Genomic DNA, 22,924 nt, shown 5'->3' on the forward strand with positions numbered 1-22,924 from the left:
ATGTCTGCAACAAAACAGCGAGCCTAGGCCAGCGAGCACCCATTTTGGGTTTTTTACTCAGGGGAAATCACTTGCGAGTCGCGAGCATTCCTGGATTAGCTAAAAATTCGAAATTCGGCTTAAATTTAAAGCTTTCACTAGTTCGACGGATCGTATAATAGATTAAAACGTAAAGTTTTGTCTTTTAAATAGAATAATGGGACTGTGGCAAACCACAAAGGTATTGCCAAGAAGGGATGAGTTCAATCGGACAACCGACTATAATATTCTAGCAGATCCTTTTTCTTATTGCGCTATAATACATTAAGTCGACACAATCTGTGAGTTACGGGTTAAGTGAATTATGATATAAATTTTAAAGCTATTGTAAGAAGGTATATGTAATATTAAACCTTTTTGAAACATAATGCAACGTACAACACTATGTGGAAACATCTTTTAAATCATAAATCTTTGCTTGTAACTTACACCTATTACAACATTTTTTATCTACATAAACATTGCATACGAAATTCTATTTTATTAATATAAATATGAAAAGTTATAAAGCACAGTTCAGTAACATAAAAATTATGAGACGTAAGAATGATGGCACACTTCTGTGCCGAATACGTAATCCAAAGCGGTGTCAGTGTGTCGCGGGCATTACGCATTTATTTACATTGGGTTAGAGAAGTGTCAGTTTGAACCGGTATTTTTAAATTTTTATCATAAACTTGTTCGTCTATGATAACAATTTAATTTTGTTTTTTTTTTTTTGTTAGGAGAAGGTTTGGAGCATATTCCACCACGCTGCTACAATGCGGGTTGGCGGAATATACATGTGGCAGAATTTCGCTGAAATTAGAGACATGCAGGTTTCCTCACGATGTTTTTCTTCACTTCCGAGCACGAGATGAATTATAAACACAAATTAAGCACATGAAAATTCAGTGGTGCCTGCCTGGGTTTGAACCCGAAATCATCAGTTAAGATGCACGCGTTCTAACCACTGGGCCATCTCGGCTCGTTTTTTAAAATTATTGTTGTAGAATTATTATAGTAGAAAAAATTATTGTTGTTTTATTTAAAATTATTGTTGTAGAAAAAACGAGTTTTTTTTTTATAATAGCCTCTGTTACGTTTATTGTAAGGTATATCTAGGTAGAGGGTCGCACTGCATTATAACTAAAACAATCCAGCCAACTTTATTATCTGGGTACGCGTGACAACTACGCCTGACATTCCACAAACGTCATACTATTTTCCTAGTGTGCGTGTAGACTTGGCCACTATTTTCATCGTCGCGTTCTGACCTTTGACAGACTATCTAAACACATAAATCATCAAAAATTTAAAAAGTTTTTAGTTTAATATTTTCGATTGCCATGCAGAATACATTCAGGATTTATTACATAAAATATGTTTAATTAAATCTACAGATATCTGTTAAACTACTAGGCCAAATTATAAAGGTATATCGGCACTTTTATAAACAAATTTCCACATGAATATACTTGAATTTTTTGTGAGTCTAAGAAACCCAAACAAGTCTTGTCACTTTACAACATTATTATTATGATATAATACAAATGATATAGAATTGGGAGGTAAGTGCAAGGCCTTCTAAATAGATATCTATATATATTTGTAGACGGTTATACTTTGGACCAGTTTGAAGAACAAGTGAACCATAGTAATTATAGGTTAGCATCTTAACAATGATATCGAATATCGATAACATTATGGTTTGGTTTGTACCTTATATTAAAAGTATGGGTAAATAATATTTCTTAGTGCCAATGCCTATTAACGATTAACCATCGCCCGGTTCTGAATAAAAATAAATAAATATTATGACATAATTTTTTATGTGTGACATAATTTATTCCATATATTTCGTATAATGTTATAAAAAATATTACGATGAAGTTAATCGAACAGGTAAAAACGTGGCAACATTAATCTTGATTTATGTAGAAATTTGAAATACATATTTGATTATTAATTACTTACAAGAAGTGACAAACGACGTCAAATGTATTTTTTTTATCTGTAAACGGTTTTGCGTGGTTTGCTCTTGACAAATTAGACTTTGATAAATATTTACCTTTAATTTTGAACGTTTCTTAAAACAGTACAAATAGCCAAGTGTCTTAAAACAAATATAGATAATTACGTATTTATTATACAAAAAAAAGTTTATTTGTGTCTCTAAAACTCTTTCCGAAAGACAGTCTATAGTTCTTACAACTTGAATCCTTTAAATAGCCAGAACTGTATAAAAAATATAATTGAAATATATTTTCTATTCACTATGAGCAATGTTTTTTTTTTTTAATACATTAAACTGCTCAAGAAATATTGACTTTCATCCTCATTCTATTTAAATGATTAAATGGCGTTTATTTTTTAGAGTATTCGCAACCGATAATATTCATATTATATTTTGTCTCGTATCATCGCATAATAAAATTCTATGCCAAAGTTAAAAGCATCGCTACTTACCGGTTTTCAAATTACTAGAGAAGCTATTAGTTTCGAAAATTATATACAAAAACTTGTCCCAACGTGTCGAAACGTATTTGATAGAAATACATTACAAAATGAGATACAGAGTAGTCGACTAACAAAATATAAATTTATAGTAACTATCTCTATTATTAAATACATAAAATAATATAAAAACAAGTAATGCTTTGTTATTCATATGCCCAACTGTAATTAACAATTAAATTAATTGTTATAGTATTATTATAGAAGAAGGGCATAATAAACTCAATCCTTTGCTTATATAGTATGATGAGTAAAGAATTGCTAAAGGCATGCTTTTAAGTATTCTTAAAACTAGCTCGCTTCTAATATTTAATCCGTCAATAAGCATACCGCAATAAGTGTTCACTTAAAGCAATCCTTCCACCAATACTGTTACATTGAAATGAGCATGCTTATAACTAGAAACGTTTTCATACATATACTATAATGTCTTAATCGCATCAGCTCGCTTGCCTTCTTATATGCATAAAAACTATTAATACGCCCTTGCCCTCTCTATAGGACAAATGTCTTGTCACTTCAACTAATTTATGTACAAAAATAAATCAAACTCAAACGTGATAGCGTTCAAGGTCGATATAAATCTTAAACGACTTGACAACACAGGATACAGAGAACCAACAAAATACCTATTATAAGGTTTGGTATTTCAGTTTGTGACGTCACGGCAAGATTTTATTATTCATCTGTGCTTAGTACAAATAAATATTAAAATGCAGCAGAGAATTACATTTAGAAGCCTTTAATTATGACATTTATCTTATTTTTTTTAAAGTAAATCCTGTCTAGACTATGTCAAATATAAACACGACATGATGTAGTGATTAATGCAACATCGGTTGATGCTGTTGTGTGCACACGTAACAGCAAACCCGTTAGATCCGATGTATTTCCTGCTTTTTCCTAGGGTACTAGAGCGGTAAGTTATGGTTACACAATATAATACTTACGTAACATAACATTTGAGTCTAAAGTCATTAAAGTCGCGTTCGAGCTTTACAAAACAATAATAAATATGTATAATGCGATTTGTAACCGGCAGAATATTTATAACATTTTAAAAATTCAAAAAGTGAAGATTGTCTATGGTAAATTGTTAACTTTTATTTTCCCAAAAATATACTTATATTTTTCTGTAATTTTATTGGGAAACTATTTAATAATACTCGAAAAAAAGTTAAGAATTGTAATAATCAAAGTAGTACTTTCTGTTTATAACGTAAAGCTAAAGAGTTTGTTTTGCTAAACGAGCTTCTCTATATAATTTTTTTTAAAGACCCAATTATATTATTTTAATTTCAAGTTTTTTTTTTTAATGTCATTTTTCAAATTATGAATGGGTTGATACTAACTTAAGTAATAGAACCAGTCAACATTTAAGCTTTATATTCTACATTTATATGATAATTTACGATCAATGTTATTTCATTAAACATATATGTAATCCATATTCTGATAGAATATTACCTAAATATATAAAATTTAAAAACAAGTTATTATAATTTCTGTCAGAAACATATTTTATCATGACTGTATTTATATACTATGGATGTTTTTTTTTTATAAAATGTATGAAATGTGGTACGTGGGGTAAGTGGTGACCTTCATAGAGACTGGCGGTTTAAGAAATATTAATATTTCCTTATACCGTCAATACATCACCTTCACCAACCAAGACCAGTAATATATTACGACAAATATGTCCTTCTGGGGATACTATGTTTCTCATCTTTCATCCCGAAACACAGCACTACAAATTATTACTGTTTGGAAATATAATAATTAATAAGTGTGTCTCTAAGGAGACAGCTGAACAGATTTGTTCAAAATATATCAAAGTCAAATGACAAACGATTTTTATTAAAATAAACACAACAACATAGAGCCTAGAGTCATAAAGAATTAAAAATGAAAACAAGCAATACAAATATCTAAACCACAGATACTTAAATTCACGAAATAAAATTAACATTTAAATTTAAAAACGTAAGAATAAAAATGAATTTAAATCATTGAAGCATCATACGTACTTCAACATGAATCGGTGAACTATTTATAATTTGTTAATTAATTAATCCCAAACATTACTAATATTATAATATAAATACGAGAGGGAGTTTGTTTGTTTATTAATTTATTATATAAAAAATATATTTTTTGTTATTGTATGAAAACAATATTTGAAAAAATGTTATTAAAAAAATAAAAATACGTCGAGTTTATTTCGCCTGTTCTTCTCAGGTCCGAGGTGTGAATCTCCGTACCGATAGTAGATTTTTGACTATCAATAAGCAAGTAAAAAACTTCTATAGTGAATAAAGATTTTTGGCTTCGACTTGACTTTGTTCATTTGTTTGTTACGCTTTTACGTTTAAACTAATCAGTCAATCATCATGACATTTGGCTCACAAATTGTCTTATACACATGACACACACCTCCTCTCTCACACACGGACAGATAATAGTTTGTAATAATAATCATTTCCAGGCTCTCAAAGGACACATTAAAAAATATATCTGTCCTTTAACAGGATATAAGTTGTAAGATGTGTTAAAAGCATGAACATTATTTCGCTAATTTAAGTGATACTTGATAAATTCTGTAAAATTTCTCACACAACATCGAGAAAACAAGATGTGTTAAATTTAAAACCATCGAACAATAAGTTGAATAGCTTAATGTGTTAATTTTGTTTAGTAATTAATAAAAAAATCTTATTATTATTAATTTTAAATAATTAATTGATGTATCCGTACAAAATATTAACTACCGGGTGTGTCAAGTATATTCGGAATCGTTGGTACCTTTTAGTAAATTGGAAATTCAAAATTGTTAGGAACTTTTTGATAGAGTTTGGTCGAGAACTTCATAACTGAATTTACGGATAAGGATAAGGATCACCAACAGATGTGCGTATACTTATATAATAAAAAATAAAACATTCAACAAACAAAATCATTTAGAAACTACATATGTACAATTATAGAACTCAGTTCTATTAATTTATTTTTTAACTAATTTTAATCTTTGTATATAAAGGCGACAATTCACTGATTAATCACGAAATCTAAAAAAACTATAACACCTACCAACCTGAAATATGGCAGGTAGGTTTGGTATAGGGTATAGACATCCACTACGAACGATTTTTACGAAACTCCACCCATAATGGGGTAAAATGGAGTTGGAAGTTTGTGTTTTATAAATTTTGTGCGGTTAAAGTCGCAGGTTCATCTAGTACTCAAAATTAGTAAAAGAGTAATATTTTGGCGAATTTTAGAATAATAGAATTAATTATTATCTTTATCTTATAATCCTCGGCTAATTTTGCACGATTCGTACTCTGCCAGATAAATCGTTTAAACGGCCGAGTATACAGTAAATGCGTCATAATTTAACTTATTTGACGTATTTATTTTATGTTGTCAATAGATGAGCTGATTAAGACTACCTATTCGTTACTTAATAAATTATACTACATATTTTGTAATAAAATTAGTATGAGGTATTACATCTGAACTTGAGTATGTTGTCACCGCGTTTAACGCGTTTTCGCGCCTCAAGCCTACGTAAGCTCACAAGTAACCCGCCAGATTAATCGTTTGACGAGTCAAAATAAATCTTGTATTGATATATATACTAATATTATTAAAATTAGAGTTTTAATTCTGTGTTCAAAAATGCTAATACCAGGCTCCACCATCCTAATTGCGTCAGATAGCACGTTTATTAAGAAGGTTTATATAAATTGTAACATCTCGCTAGGTCATAGTGGCAAAGCACTGACGCTAAATAAGGCTTACACTTCACGGATACAAACAGTATTTATTTTAATAATTAACTTGTATTTTACCACGTACTTTATCTATATTTTAAGTAAATAGACCAACAAAAGATCTTCACACTGATGTTTTAAATTCGATATTAGATATCGAGTTCGACTAAATGTTTTTTTTTAATTGCCAGCCAACTATTAGCGACTATTTTTTTCGAATATAAATATAAATAATCAGACTCCGTTTAAGTCTAAGTATAATGAAACAAATAATTTAATTTATAAAATCTTAAATATACGATAAACAATACGGTAGAGTCAATATATATATATAATAACAGTATTTATATTACAAATATTATTATGAATATGTCAATTGAAAATATAATATTTTGAACGTTTATTAACAAATGTTTATCTTTTACAAATTGAAGAATTTATTCTTGTCGCTATTAGCTTAAATTTAACGTCGAAAACGATCAACAAAGACATTTTTTAACAAGTTCGATTTTTTTTAACACGCCGACATTGACACTGAGATATTTTCAAGTTTAATAGAAACTAAAGTTAAACAAACATATTTAAAAAATAATTAGATACCTACCATTAAATATTTATTAAAAGTTAACAAATATTTATTTTCAACGTATAAAGTATTAAATATCCACGAAAATAAAAATTAAACAAATTAAGGTACTTAGCCATTTTTGTCTACACCAATACTTAAAATTAAAATGAACATATTTTTCATTACGTTTAAAAACCAAACAAAAATTTTATAAAAAAAATACATTAATATTGTAATTAAAATATATATCGTACCTTTATTCTTGCAGTCAGTTCCGTGCCTATTCACTATTAAGTACTTGTTGGAGTTAAATAAAAAAATATATATATTTATATATAATTTTAAGTGTGTACTTTATCGGTCGAATTTTTTTCGCTCATTATAATTAATATTAATTATTGAAATGTCATAAATATGATTCGTCTTGGCTATTTACTTGAATTAGCCTTGCAGGTTGCACTACTAGTTGCAAGTCTACCTAGTTTCTAGACTACTGAACTAGTTCAGTGGGTCAAGAGACGAGCAATCTTCAGGAAAATCATAGAAAAATATATCGAATCAAAATATTTTTATTTAAAACTTGTACTTTAGAATCAACAAGTTAAGTTACCGAACTTAACTTGTTGAGTCAATAGACCAAACCCCTTAGTTCACCCATTTTGGACCCACTAAGAACATACTTGTAGAAGGTATTCAAGTTTTAAATTATTCGATACTTTGCAGTCTAAGTAAATCTTTAAGAAAGCGTATTTATTATGGAGGATAAAATGTTTTTAACAAGAATTACTTTAGTTACATAAGCCGATTTATTATAGATCTTATATTATATTAAAAGCAGGAGAAATGCAGTTTTACAGCAGGAAAAACGAATTACAAAACTTTTCAGATGATTTTATGGTCAATATGTTATTGCCAGTCCAACCGCAAAAATAACATTAGAATGTTTTAATTTTATTTTTTCTACTCTTTATAATACATATTTTATATACTTATGTCCGTGTATAAATGTCTTATAGTCTTCTGACAATAAAATATTCAACTATTATATCAAAAAATTAATTGCTAGTATTTATGTATATAATTAGAATTTCAAATATAATACATGACATTTAAGTGTTTAAAAAAAAGTATAAATAGAGATTTTATTTAGAATAAAATTAAGTGTACTATAAATTAGAAACACTTCGTCACTATTTCTTTTTTTTAATTTTGTTTAGTAACTACAATTTTCGAGATTCCGTTGTCAAAATAAAAATATTGTTCGTGTAATATGAAGCAATCTCTGTTTTAAATTAACTGTTCGTATCTAACTAATTACTTTTATTTAAATGTTTTTTCTTGTTAGTTCCGCTCATTGCAAAAACTGCATTTAAAAACTGTATCTGATTACTAAATTAAGAAACAGTTTTTTATTACAATATTTTTTAATTATTTTTGTATTTAAGAATAAAATGTTTATAAACGACTTATTTTTTTAAAAAAATCCATAAACAGGTATAAACTTACATGTATCCAATGCGCTTTCATAAATAATAAAAAAATCACAACCGTTCGAATTTCAAATCGATTGCGCGTGCGATTACCGCGCGGTTCCGACACAAACAGCCCTACCACGCTTCCTTCTCTCACCAACGTGGTGACCGACACATGTGGTATTGTTGAAATGTTGACAATTTCAGATCTTATGTTAATTGGCAAGTATTATATAATTAAGGCACTTTTATAAGCTATAATAGCACCAAATATACGACATACATTTTTTTTGAGTTATTTGTGTTCATTTGATATAATTTGTGATAGCATAACCATCAATTATTATAATCACTTCGTCTTTTCTATTTTGTCACATAATTTATCCTTACTTAGAAAACTATAATATGACAAAAAGTAAAATCTAAAAGTGCACAGTATAAATAGAAAAAAAAAAACCATAAATCTACCAATGGCCACACGTCAAAGTAAAATAAAAAAAAAATCAAGTCGTCTGGTTTTATATTAATTATAGTTTACTTTAGAGAATTACAATGTTTTTAGGCTTCACACTTGCTCGACAGGAAAACTATTTGAACTATTTTAATGTATTTTTACTAAATAATAAATTATTTTAATTCTATGAGCTAAGTAATAAAAATACTTGCTAAAATGAAACGAAAAAAACTTTTTCGAAAGTAATGCACTCTTTGATACTGCGCATCATGAATCGTGCAAAATTCATAATGTATTCATATGTGAAGAGAAGGAAAATTTTAATGATGATTTTTATATACTAAATAAATTACACATACGGACCTTATTTCAAATAAAATTAGTACATACCATACTAAATTTAAGTTATTAATGCATATGCATTAATGACTAATGCTAATATATTTTTTTATATAATCGTAACACATTTTAGTCCCCAACTTTTTCTATAATAGAGAGACTTAAAATAACCGGAAATTTGGAATAAAATAAAATTCGGTATTTAAAAAAGTATTTTCAACAATAATAAATTTATACAAAATTAAAATTAAAATAAATCTAAGGCTATAGATCTATGCACTTTTGAATTGAACAATATTTTAATTTTCGGTTCGAAACGCAGACTCATCTGAAAAGAAGCGGAAGAACATCCGGATAAACATCCGTTTTTCTTACAAAACAAACTCGAGTAATATTAATTACATATTCTAATTACTTTAAATAGTAACTATAAGTATTTTAAATTTAAATATATTGTAGAATTTAAAATTACTAATAAATGATTATGTAAAATCTGGTAACTAACAAATATCAACAAAAAGATTAAATAAAAACATATGTTTTGGATACGATAGTATTAAATTATATATATATCTGTCTTATTGTAATAATTTAAAAACAATGGCATGTTGAATTTGAATTGACATTGGAAGAATATTTTGCGCTTAAATAAAGCATATACCTACTCACCATAGTGAAAAAAAATATCTCGATAAGATATTAAGATCATGTTTTTTTAAATCATACAGCATTAGTAATAGTATGTCCTCAAACATTGAAAACAGACTTACGGAGTGTCTATTTTGATGCATGTATCCTTTAGGCGTTACAATAATTACGGCCAATGTCGCATAATATTACCTTCTGACATTTCGCGTTTGTGTTCCACGGAGAGTTTCGAATTTGTTCTTATCTGTGGTACAAAATGTTTTTGCAACTCTCTGCATATATATTACACTGACCTAGTTACACTAGCTTTTATTGAGAGTTATTTATAGTTGATCATTAGTATTTTTTTATTGATAAATAAGCGCAACAAGGACGGCTATTTCGTCATAATTAAAATTCACAAGCTTATTCCACTTAATCCGAGACAGCGCTGACACCTGACGACAACAGGTCTTTTAAAATGCCTTTCGTAGTGGATTACAGGCCGCTATACTGGTGGTTGAAGTACTTTCAGAATTCATTGATAGTTGCACATAACAAAAAATATTTTAGTCAGTCAAATTGTTAGTTTTAGTCAGAGGTCGAGAAATTATGGCTCATTTCTACTTAGCCGGAACCACATGGCTTAGAGCTTCACATAAAAAAAAAAAACAAAAACAGTATAAGCAATTCGAAAAAGATCTACATAGAACTATTCTATAAGAACAAATTCGTAACTCACAGCAAAACAAGAAAACGAAATCTCGGAAAAAATGTGACATTGACTATCATTATAAACATTTAACATTCGCAAAAAGTCACTTATCAAATGAATTCGATTTTCAACACTATGTACGCGATACAATGTAATTTTTTACAGACTAGTACTCCTAGCTCAAGCGACTTGAGAATAATTATATCTATATTTAATATTTTCCCGAACTACTCAGCAAAACTACTTAAAGCCTGATGAGCAGCTAATTAACAGCTCACATGCAACATGAAATGATTTTAATAATCTAATTACTTTTAAAACTATAACATAAATGTCTTGAAATTCTACAATAAATAGAACAAACTAAAATTTTATGGTTTTCTCCATTTAATTAACAGAATTATAAATTATAATTTACATTCTAACACAAAAAATAAAAATAATAAACGAAGCAACTTTTAGATTTAAAAATGAAAATGTAATTAGTGTTGATTCTTTTTACCACTGTTAATGCAAAGTTGCCACAGTTAAAAAAATGAAAGGTCGTTTCTAAATTTAAATTAATTTATCTCGTTTTACATGAAAATATAGCAGTGATAATTTTTGAAATTACATTTGCAAAATATACAAGTAATATTTATGCTAATTATGAATATATCGTTAGTAACAATATTGCTGAGTGCATGACTAACTACCGAAAACCAGCATCACCTTCGAGCATCGAAAAAGAGTAAAAAACAAATACTTCTTAAATTAACATATTCCTTTATTATTACACACTACAAATAATTCTTGATTAATCTTTTTTTTTTAAATTCCACGTAACTTATCAGTTATTACTTATTATAATTTTACTTCCAAAGTTCCGATAACAACTTCGACGGTAAGGACTGTTTTAGATGAATCCGAACGGATACTTGGTAATATACCAATAATCAGTCAATTCAATGACCAAGCTGTTTATTTATCTTTGCTTCGCCTGTGGTCGGAATAAGCTAACAACTTTATGAGAAACGATAACAGTAATACAATATTTTCAGCGTAAGCAAACGTTTAAAAACTTCTCATTGTAAGATGGACTTAGCCGAGCTTGTTCGATATTTCAATCCAATACTAGAAAATAATCCTCCAACACTCCTGCTATTGGAACGAAAAATAATGTTTTTTATCTGTAATAAGGACATACGTACGCACGTTTTTTGGGTTTATTTACGACATAGATTGTATTAATTATAAAATTTACAGGTTACACGTAAGTCGGGTGTCAATATTTCACGAGTGACTAATGAGGGGAATTTTCATAGGATCCCAGTGTTGCCAAATGTAGATACACCAGACGGCAATAGACTAGCGTTGAGAAATGAGTTTAAAAAAATGCACGATAGCTAAAATTTCAATATCTGAAAATAAATGATCTCAATTGAATCTATTTATTTTTATAAATTTTTTCCATAAAAAATACATTTTAAATTGTTTAACATTAGCGGGAATCTAATAAGGGTATCTGATGCAGGAGGTACATCCACGTCTAGTCCGGACGGTCTTACGGATCCAATTACATCATCCGTTAGAAAGGTGCATTCCGTGTTTGATTGTGGAGATAGCAAAAACTCGTACATGCAGCCACCGTATTATTTATTATACTATTATTATACATAACTTTCCCTGCATAATGACAGTTATCGAAGGTCGCATTAAATATATGTAAATACGTCGTACTCGATAATAAGGAAGCTTTTAAGACACGTAAAATTATATAATATTATTATTTGTTAGTTTCAATTATTTTACGTATTTTATTTAAATGTTTAAGATCTTTATCCTTATATAAACAATTAAGACTATTCTCGCAATCCGAAACGAGTTTAAGCAGTGCCTACACGTACAAATTTTTTTATCAATTTAAGATATACGTTTTGAAAATGATGTCTATTTTTGGTTGTGTTTTGAAATTCTTGACATTTATTTTAACTTTGATGATAGTTTCCTACTTGAGTTGATTTCAGTATCAAATATGAGTTCACTTTTATTTTTACTTGTATGTGTTGTGTTGAACAGTTTTCTTTCGGACGTTCCGAATGGGTCTCTAAAGTCAACATTTTATAGTAATTTAATATTTGATATAGGTTTGGTTACTTTTTTAATTTCAGTGATTTTCTATAAGGAAAATTAACACTTTAATATTTACATTAAAATACGCGAGGAAGTATTTTGGGTAGGTGTTGGTTAGGTAGGTTTGATGAAAGTAGTTTGATGTAATCCAATAAAAAAATAAATGCAAATGTTCCTGCATTTTTTATAATGTTATTGAATACACAGTAGCTAAAACAAATGAATCTGAACGGAAGATTGTGCGTTCAAATCTGGACATGCACCACCAAGTCTTCATCTGCTCAGTTTGTGTTTATTTAATCGATCTCGCCCTCGACGGTGAAAGAAAACAACGTGTAGGTTACACGTGTCAAATTTCGCTGAAATTCGGCCACATGTCTGACCAACAACCCACATTGGAGCAGCTTAATGGAATAAGCTTCAAAACATTCTTAAGGGGATATGAGGCCTTTACCCGTCAGAAGTACGTTTACAAATTGTTACTTTACTTTTTTTACTTTGCGAATATTTACGACATAATCAAAAGTTCATTCAACTTGTCTCAGTACTTATCTAAACGTGATTTCTAGTAACAATTTTCTATCTAGATTTACCAAGTTACAATGACATTCGTCATGCTGTGGTATTTGAAACCTTTTTTTTATTTGAGAAATCGTGACCGTAAAGAATAAAAATAAAGTTTCAACCATCGAGTTATAAGTTGATACAACTAAAACCGACAACGTATATTTCATTGTATTTTTTTTTGTATTATTGACATAGAGTAAACTCGAAATCTTCCCCTGAAAAGAAACCTTTTCCCTGCAACGAACCTGCAAGTCCCCGGCTGTTGCAGATGACCGGTGGTAGACATTTTCCATTAGGTAAGCCTCCTACTCGTTGGCCAATTAAGTATACAATTTTTTTATAATATTGTAAAAAAAATAACTTGTATACACGATTTAAGGATTTATATGATTTATTATCGTTTCGGATTGTAAGGATTTCCTTAATTGTTTTTATAATTATGAGAAATGAATAATAAATGCTTTCTTCTGTAGAAGGTTTGGTGCTTTTTCTGCTCTACGGCAGGTTAAGGGTTACATGTGTGGATTAATTTTAGTACAATACAATCATCACGTCAACATTATAAAAACTTTTTGCGTTGCGTTGCCATTTATTGAAAATTCCCTTTTATTATTATATAGATAATAAGTTTCGAACGCAAAGTACATGCTTATCTTAAGTACTCAATAATAAAACGGTAACCATCCATTCATATTTAAGTTAATTTAAAGCTCGTATCTCAAATTTCTTTAAAACGAAGTAAAGGAAAAGTTATGGTGAATGTTGATTGGTAATTGATGTACGAGGACTGAAAGAACTGATAATGAGTCCTATTTTTTTTTAATATTTCAAGCAATAATATCACTTGCTCGAATCGCTTTTATTCGATGTTAGATAAAATTTTTTCGATCTCTCACCTCAATACAAATACGCACAACACGTAAAAATAACACCATTAGCGTCACAGGCGCTTGAAATGCTTTGCTTTTTACAATACCGTACACTTTTCTGTCTCATTACAAATTATATCTTTGTTTGTCGCTAACAATTTCTTGATGGAAGGGCTTTCTGCAAGCCCGTTTGAATAGGTACCACCCACTCATCACATATTCTACCGCCAAACAGCAAATTAGTATGGTTTTGTTCTAGTTACAAGGGTGAGTGAGTCAGTGTAACTATAGGCACAAGGGTCATTTAGTTCCCAACATTTGTGACGCATTCGCGATGTAACGCTTCATATTATGGAGCACCAATATCTATGGGGGCGATGACCACATACCATCCAATTGCCTATTTGCCTGTCTATCTAGGTAGGAAGGTTTTCAATAAAAATAATTGTAACACAGAGTAACAATTCAACATTCTAAAGTAAGATATAAGAATCCCAGTCTCATGACTTCCATCCTCACATGATTTTTGTCTAATTTAAATCTTATATATTAAGAGCGAAAGTCGATTTTTGTCCCAGAGATTGTAGGACGATGGCTGCATATAAAAAAGGGTATAGTCTCATTTTGAAGAGCTCCAGCTATATATGTGCAGAATATTAAAGAGGCTTCTTCATTACCATTTTCATAATTGCTAGGACTTAACAAAGAATTAATTTTAGAGCGGAAAAAAATTACTGACTGGTTAGAGAGCAGTTCTACAGCTCTATAGGAAAAAAAATGAAAAACGTAAACAAAATTAAACTCCAATTCTAACTTAACAAAGTAAACTATTTGATATTAAAAATTTCATTTAAAAAAGGTTTCATCATTTTGGCGCCAAATGTAAATGAGTGACTTGTAGTTTATAATAAAATGAAATCGAAACACAACCTGTCATTAGTCTCGAAATTCCTTTAAAAATATTTTAAATAAAAGCAAAATTTGGCGGGAAACCCACTAGTATCCTTATTGTACACAGCAAGCATAATATATAGAAATTTGTTTTGTGCAACGGGCAGACTTATGGCTACTTGGAAATGGGTCAAAATTCGTTTTACATTCAGTTTAAATTAATTTCGGCAGGTTGGACCGAATTTCAACATTCAGCCGAAATTCGGTTAAAAAATAAGTAAAATAAAACACATACTTGCACTATTTTCCCGAAAATAATGTACATCATACTCTCTATCATAAATATAAATAAAACTAAGACTTTATATATACCCATGGTCATTTAATTTAGTGGAACAAGTAAACCTCAACTTAAAATGAATTAACTGAATCATTATATAAAATGATACAAGTAAATTCTGACGATAAAATTATGCAATACATACCAAAGACTCGTCTTTATATTGTTTCTTAGAAATATATATATAGATAAATCTTATAAAGAGGATAAAATAAAATAACTTCTTTTTTATTTATTTAATATATATTTTTAATAATTATTTCAATGAACATAAAGTCCAATGAGATAAGTCACTTTTATCTTTAAAAGATAAATTTACCATTTTTGCGCATTTTAAAGATCTACTAAACTCTTAAAAATTGGTATAATATGTATACGCTAATAGTTGAGCCAGAAAAAATAAAAAAATAAGCTTAACTCTTTATATTCCATTATAAATTAGGAACAACTATAACGTTACTATCCACTAAGAGGGTTAAACACATTTCCAACTCTCAGAGCATTTTAAAACAATTGTTTTTAAGAAATATTATTAATTTTGTATTCGTTTATTTAATTTAATTTCTTGTAATCTTCAAAGACGTAAATTGGAAAATTGATTATTACCCACGTTAAAAACTGTATTAGACCAGCTACACAGTAACAGAGCATAAAAAAAGAGAAGTAACTGATTACTTTAAAGTCCATTATTCTTACAAAAATAAACTAATTCGGACGAATAAAAATTCGGATGGTCTTAAGCCCAAAAATGGATCAAAGTGGATTGAGACTTACACCCTCTAATTGTTAAACAAACATTCATAATACAATTAATTTATCTCCTGGATTCTGTTGGTTTATGTTAAGGTAAGGTCAGTTCGTTCATATAAGCAAACAGAAAACGATCTAACTTTTTTTTTACATTTATTCGCTTTCCTGGTAAATATTTTATCAGTTTTGGAAAGATATATTTATTTAAACAAATTATATTTGTTTTCTTTAGTTGTAAAATGTGGCCACGTGACGTCATTATTCACCAATAGCTCTGAGTTTGTTTAGGTTAAAAATCATTTCTTCATTTGAATCAAATTATTTATCTGTGCACTCGTGTCATTGATGACATCTGTTATGTCATTTGTCACAGGATTAGACACGACTTTTGAAGCACCTTCTTTTTCTACATTTTGTTTATTCGAAATTTGAAGTTGTGATGAAATATAATGCTCTGATAAATGTTGTCGCAATTCAATATGGAGTCTGAAGCTCTCACTGCATTCTGTACATCTGCAAATAAATTACGTTAATCAATCTTAGGAAATTAGAATAGTGTGAAAAAAAATCGTTTCTCATATTCGGCAAAAATAATAAGCAAAATGTACTTTCCGCAAATGTAAATACATTTGCCGAATTTCTTAAAATCAAGGGTTTCTAGTAAAACAAAAAAAGTTACTCGTTAGATACGGAACAGTTTGAAATTACAAAAAAATTATATATAAACTATAAATAAATAAATCAAGTTAACTAAGCTAGATATAACCCAATATTCCAGTTAGAACCAAAAAATCATTATTAAATTAACTTGAGTATAACTTAATCACACACACACACATACATTCAGTAAACAAAAAAAAACAGCTGCCGATAAAACATAATCCAAATGAACTGAATGGAGAAAGTACTTAATAATAAATAGTCAAAGAACTATGACTATGTACTAATAAGTACCTACATTCTTTTAATCCGTCAAACACTACAAATAAACAAACAACGTCAATTTTTCGACGAAATCCTTTTCGTATACGTCTGATGTTATATAAACAAGCAAATCGATCTCAAGCCGTTTGAAATCAGACAATTCACAACAGTGATAGAATGACATGTGGTAACGACCTTAACTATCTGGTCGGTGGTGATGTCACCAAATCACTTTGTGGCATAACAGTGAGATCGTTAACGAACATCGGTCTAACTCAAAAGGGACTAGGAAATAACGTGACATAACGTAATGATCACTGTACATAGAGAGGGTAGAAGTTATGAGAACCGTCTCATGTGGGGGACAAATTAAAAAAGTAAATAACCTCCAAAAGGTACAATAGTTCAGAATAAATATTGTGCGTCGACAAACTTCGGCAACAATCGTATTGTAGAATACAAAATATATTAGCAAAAGTAATTTGGTCTTAAAAACACATGGAATTTTTGCCTTAACACTAATTAATATACAGCCTATTCTAATGGAAGTAGAAAAAAAGGTAAACAAACCTTAGGATTACGTATTTCATGCTATTTGCTAATAATTTAACTATATTGTACAATACTAAGAGTTTATGATTAATATATGTATCATTATTCATATAATACAACACCATTACACTTAATTACCACTTTAATTTTACTTCCTAAATTCCAATAACAGTTTCGTCGACGTTCAAAACGCCATTTTATCACAAAACCATAGTGAATATTATAGATTAATCAAGCTCGCGACCAATGACTCGCGTCAATTTGCTGTCAAAAATTGTTTATTTAGCTTTTTTCCTCTTATGGTTGGAATATATACTGACGGACTCTTAAACTTCAATATTCAAGACGCCTTTGAAATAAACATTTTAACCAAGTATTAAAACTTTTAATACAAATTTACTTTTTCAAAGTAGGATTTTCAATTAGTTTTTTTAATCTATTTTCGATAATATTAAGGCTATATATTGCATACTGTCTCGATGGGGTCAATCGTGTTCGTAAATATAATGTATACCGATATTTGTTCTGAAGTACCGAACTGTAAATTTAAATCAATTTTCCTTAAACCTGCGCCACACAATATACGCAAATTTCTTTATTGTTTATTGTTAAGGCTTAATTTAGGACGATGTTCTTGATAATTAATTAAGTATCGCTAGTGCGTGATGAAGCATTTATTAAAATTTTCTCTGTACGAGAAATGAGTGTTACATATTCAGATGGAAATGCATTGTGAGTCTACAAGTATACATGGCACAGAGTATATTGAAATTCATTCACTTCATGTTTTATTTTATTCTTACAGGTATTTATCTGCCCGCCCATTTTATTAAAGCGAATGATTACTTGTTAGAAAAAAATATTATTTGCATGATATAAATATATTTTTTATAACATAGCACTTGATAATACCAGTGAATTTTTTTTTTAGAATTGAATCATTAGTCAATCAACTTTATCTCTTTTTAATATTTGTATAGTTTAGTAAAAAAAGTAACATTAATTTGAACAGGTTATCTCATCTCTTATATTGAGATTTAATAAACTTACTTATAAATTTTCTCCCCTAAATGGGCCCGGCGATGCTTCACAAGATCGTTGCTTTGTGTAAAGGCTCTTTCACACATATCGCATTTATACGGTTTTTCCCCAGTATGGATACGATTATGTCTCTTTAAATGATCCTTACTTGAAAATCTGTAGATACAAAAATTATTATTAAATTGATGATTTTTTAATTTGTTTGAGTAGGAAAATACAATTCAAGTCATAATTCCAGCTTCCAAACCAAGAAATATTGACTTTATTAAATAACTAGCAACCCGCCCCGGCTTCGCAGTACTGATATTAAATATACTACAGTATGTCTTTATATACAACATACACAGTTTTTCAGTGATTAGACAATACAATCCGCAATGTCCCTGCGTTAAATACCATGCTGTAAAAGGGCATATTGATCTATATTAAATGCACAATGTATTTAAGGAATCTAATTGGATAAGGAAAAATGATGTATTGCTTAAAATTGCTTCGAAAGTAAGCCATTATGTCTCGTAAAAAGTAAAGAGTAAAAATGGTTCTTGTGGGTTTTTCCTAAGAGATCTAATTCTCTAAAATTATCAGTGTTTCTCTACCATATTGTGCATGTATACACATATACATATAAAACTTCTTCATGAATCAATCATCTATTAAAAAAAACCGCATCAAAATCTTTTGTGATGTAATGATATTAATAAATATTAATCACAATTAATATAATTATATTATATATATATTATTAAATTGGTATATTTTACTTACTTCATTGAGCATGTTTCACACTGGTGAGGTTTGATTCCTAAGTGTCGTAACTTATGTTTTCCGAGGGAGCTACGCTTTGTAAATGTGGCACCACACTGATCACAAGTATAAGACCTTTCTCCTGTGTGTGTGATTGTATGCGACTTTAACTCACCTGAAAATAGTATTAAATAGTGTTTAATCTGTTGTATTCAATCGTTAAACTAAAAGCAACTTCATACACTTATTCAACATTCACTTATTTGTAATTCTATTCTGAAAGAACTGTCTGTATGTCTGAAATCTGACATACAGTGACATGCTGTTTCTGTGCTTGTAACTTTTAATCTTTATAATTTTTCATTATTATAATCAATGCATGTCACTTTCTGGCTTATAATACATTATTTTATTGTGCTGTTAGTATTTTGTGTGTGTACAGAATGTACAGATTTATATTTAATGTCATTGTTGACAAAAAAATAAAAATTTAATGAATATGCAAAATTTTGTCACTAAGATAGTGAAATATAATAAAAAAATTACCAAATTTTCATTGTAATGAAACAATGGATTAAATAATGCATATAGAACATTTACATAGACACTCAATAGATAGTGCTAGATATTGAATTAATAATTTCCTAAATTACACTAACCTTTACTTACAAATTTCCTCGGACATAATGTGCATTCAAACTGCTTTAATCCCAGGTGTCTTCTTACGTGCTGGTCTAAATTTGCACTGGAATCAAACTCCTTACCACAAGTGGGACACAGAAATTTATCTTTCTTATGAATTTTAATATGAGATGTCAATGTTGACAAATGAGCAAATGACTTTGGACACATTGGACAAGTGTGAGGCTTGATACCATTGTGCTTGTTCATATGACCCTTTAAAATTTCTTCACTATGAAAGGATCTTGGACAAAGAGAACATTTGTGAAAATTACTTCTACTGTGCATAACCTCATGACGTTTTAAATGACTAATTTTTTTAAATATCTTGCCGCACTCTGTACATGATATCACTCTACCTTTCTCTGTATGTTTCCTCATGTGAGCTGAAAGGGAGTTGGTAGATTTAAACTTTGAAGGGCAAATCCGGCATGGAAAACCATTATCTGAATGTTGATTGTCATTTGCAATTGAATTTTCATTCAATGGACGAACTGTTTCTATGTCCTCATGACTTTTTGAGTTAATGCCTTCATCACAATCAGAATTGTCATGTACATTATGTTTCTTGATGTGATGTTGAAGTCTAGATAACTTTCTAAATGTTTTGTTACAATTTGCACATTTATACTTCTCTTTTTTTACCTTTTCGTAAAACTTGGTAAGATTCTGTGACGCTTTTGTATCTATGTTTAAGTCTAAATTTTTATTTTCATCTAGTATTTGGTTATCTTCATTATTCATTTCAATCTTTGGTTCAAACATGTAGTAATCAACATCCAAGTCATGTTCTCCTTTTATTTCGACCGCTTTACATTTATTCACATCAATATTATCATAGCAATTAATATTATTATTACTTGGAATATTTTTTCTTAATTTTGTATCTACTTTCTCTGCAATTTCACGAAAATGATAAAAACTCATAAGGCAATTGTAACAACAGCCACACATCTTTTTTGGTAGACAATCTTCTTTTTGTATCTGAAAATTTATATGTATAATTTAAATATTGAACTGTAATGACATACTATTTTTAAGGATAATATTAATAGTTACTTGTACATATTATTAGATTTTAGATTGTTGAAAGTAGACTTTGTTTCACCAAAATCGTGCAACTGAATTCTAAGCCCAACCCAAAAGTAAACAAACAAACAAACAAACAAACAAACAAACAAGAAATTAAGGATTGTTTTCCTTTAAATATATTTAGATATTAATGCAAATATTATATCAAGCGAGCTACTCACATTTAACCTGGTACATGATATCAAAATATCCGCCAAGTTGGTAGAATTTAAAGTTTCCATAAATATATCAAACGTTGTTTCTTCGTTCAAACAAGTACGGCAACAGTTTTCATATGATTTAAAGCTTTTATCAGCTGCCATTGCGATAGTAATTTGTTTAAGAATATATCTTTTTCTGACATCAATAAAAAAATGTTAAATAGTTATACAATTCTGGGAATTAAGTCTATATAAACATAAGCAATTATCATGTTTGACGGCAGTATCACGACTCCGAACTCTGAATTCTTTAACGTGAATTCAGAAAACAAGATTCGGAGGTCTATATTCTGTTTTAAATTTAACTTGTGTTGTGCTTTATATATAATAAATATGAAATGAGACTTGTGAGTCAAATTGACGGTGACAGCCGACGGAGCCTCGAGTCAGCGGGGCGCAGGCGGCGTGGTACCTGTGACGCCTTAGAATAGTATTGCCAGCGTCGTATTTATCCCTTAATAGTAGGTGCGGGCGCGTGCGACTGGAGTTCACACGCGCGGTGGGTACCTAATTTCTCTAAATATGTTAAGCACCAAGCGTCGTCGGATCCCAGGCCCAAGTCAGACTCTTAAGATTGTGGCGCCAATGTCAAATATTGATGATAACTACGTACCATCCATTACCAGACCTATTCCAACCACAAGAGGACAGTATAAAAAATATTTCACATCGAATTGACGCGATATAATTTGTCAAGGGCTTGAATAATCTCACATATTCATTATTAATTCACAAAAAAAAAGAGGATTGAACTTCGACGAAGCTTTTGAAGAAAAAATTAAGTGGACATAAGTAGTTAAGTGGACTAGTGTTGTATTATAAATGAAAATATATCGAGCACAAACTGGTAATAGTGCACAATAAGCACTGAGCCTTTAAATAATCGCATAGAATACGTAAATCTTAACTTTGTTTGTCTTCATTCCTTCTTCGATTGAAACAGAATAATAAGATTATACATTTTTATGTATAAAAAATAATCTATCCTATCTTATTGAGATCCAATCCAAAGAGATTACGTTAGCGTTTAGTTTTTGCCATTCGTAATGCTTCTTTCTATAAAAATTGTGCTTCTTGGTTTTTTCAATATTTTTTGAAATAGACAAATACAAATTTGCAGAAATATATCCTTATTTACGGTAGACATTGATTTATTATATAATTGTAAAGCCTCTGCTATCCATTCTGCAATCTGCATAAGAGTAATGTAAAAAGCTTATGTAAGCCATCGGAGATATAATAAATTTATTAAATCATCTGTGAAATACACAAATAACTGCAGTCTGCACTAGAAAAGCAAACGAAAAATAAACTTGGATTTTATCGAGCTTTTTCAAAATTAACCAGCACTTAAATTTATTAATTTTAGAAACATTTCAATATCAGGTTAACATATTTTTAACTTTTTCATTTAGTTTATTTTATACAGTCTATCTGTGCCGTCAATTTCCTCGTAACGTTACTCGTGAATTCGTGATATCGTTATTCGTAATAGATACATTGCATGAGTATTTTTAAATAAATGTCTTAAAGTTGTTTTTTCTGCAGTCTGTAATCGGTATGCGGTTAGAAAAGTGACATAGAAGTGGCGGGATAACATTTTTTTTTTCTACATTATAAGTAAGTATATTTTACACTATTATTATTGCATTAACGATTTGTGTAATAAAATGTT

At 29.3% G+C, this 22,924-nt stretch overlaps 3 protein-coding genes across 7 annotated transcripts in view; 1 reads left to right on the top strand and 2 right to left on the bottom strand.

The window, feature by feature from the left end:
* Window positions 1-8,474, bottom strand: part of LOC125068629 (UDP-glucosyltransferase 2) — a 47,589-nt gene extending 39,115 nt beyond the window's left edge. Inside the window, exon 1 of one of the 2 annotated variants that reach the window (XM_047677871.1) lies at window positions 8,386-8,474. The gene's annotated coding sequence lies outside the window, so the exon portion shown is untranslated. Of the gene's footprint in view, window positions 1-7,133; window positions 7,167-8,385 lie in introns of those variants that run through there. The other variant, XM_047677870.1, reaches the window with a different exon arrangement.
* A 7,031-nt stretch (window positions 8,475-15,505) lies between these two features.
* Window positions 15,506-21,658, bottom strand: LOC125068662 (gastrula zinc finger protein XlCGF57.1-like). The gene is made up of 5 exons (XM_047677926.1): window positions 21,211-21,658; window positions 19,936-20,941; window positions 19,298-19,451; window positions 18,542-18,688; window positions 15,506-16,528 (listed from the first exon to the last, which is right to left on the bottom strand). Exons 1-5 carry the CDS (start codon window positions 21,349-21,351, stop codon window positions 16,312-16,314), a joined length of 1,665 nt encoding a protein of 554 aa, XP_047533882.1. The 5' UTR covers window positions 21,352-21,658; the 3' UTR covers window positions 15,506-16,311.
* Window positions 21,659-22,736: 1,078 nt separating this feature from the next.
* LOC125068942 (pyruvate carboxylase, mitochondrial) overlaps window positions 22,737-22,924 on the top strand; it is a 40,595-nt gene continuing 40,407 nt past the window's right edge. For 2 of the 4 annotated variants that reach the window (XM_047678336.1, XM_047678335.1), the window contains exon 1: window positions 22,738-22,869. The gene's annotated coding sequence lies outside the window, so the exon portion shown is untranslated. Of the gene's footprint in view, window positions 22,870-22,924 lie in introns of all 4 variants that reach the window. The other 2 variants (XM_047678333.1, XM_047678337.1) reach the window with 2 other exon arrangements.

The sequence above is a fragment of the Vanessa atalanta genome, chromosome 14 (assembly GCF_905147765.1).
Source record: "Vanessa atalanta chromosome 14, ilVanAtal1.2, whole genome shotgun sequence".
Taxonomy (NCBI): Eukaryota; Metazoa; Arthropoda; class Insecta; order Lepidoptera; family Nymphalidae; genus Vanessa; species Vanessa atalanta.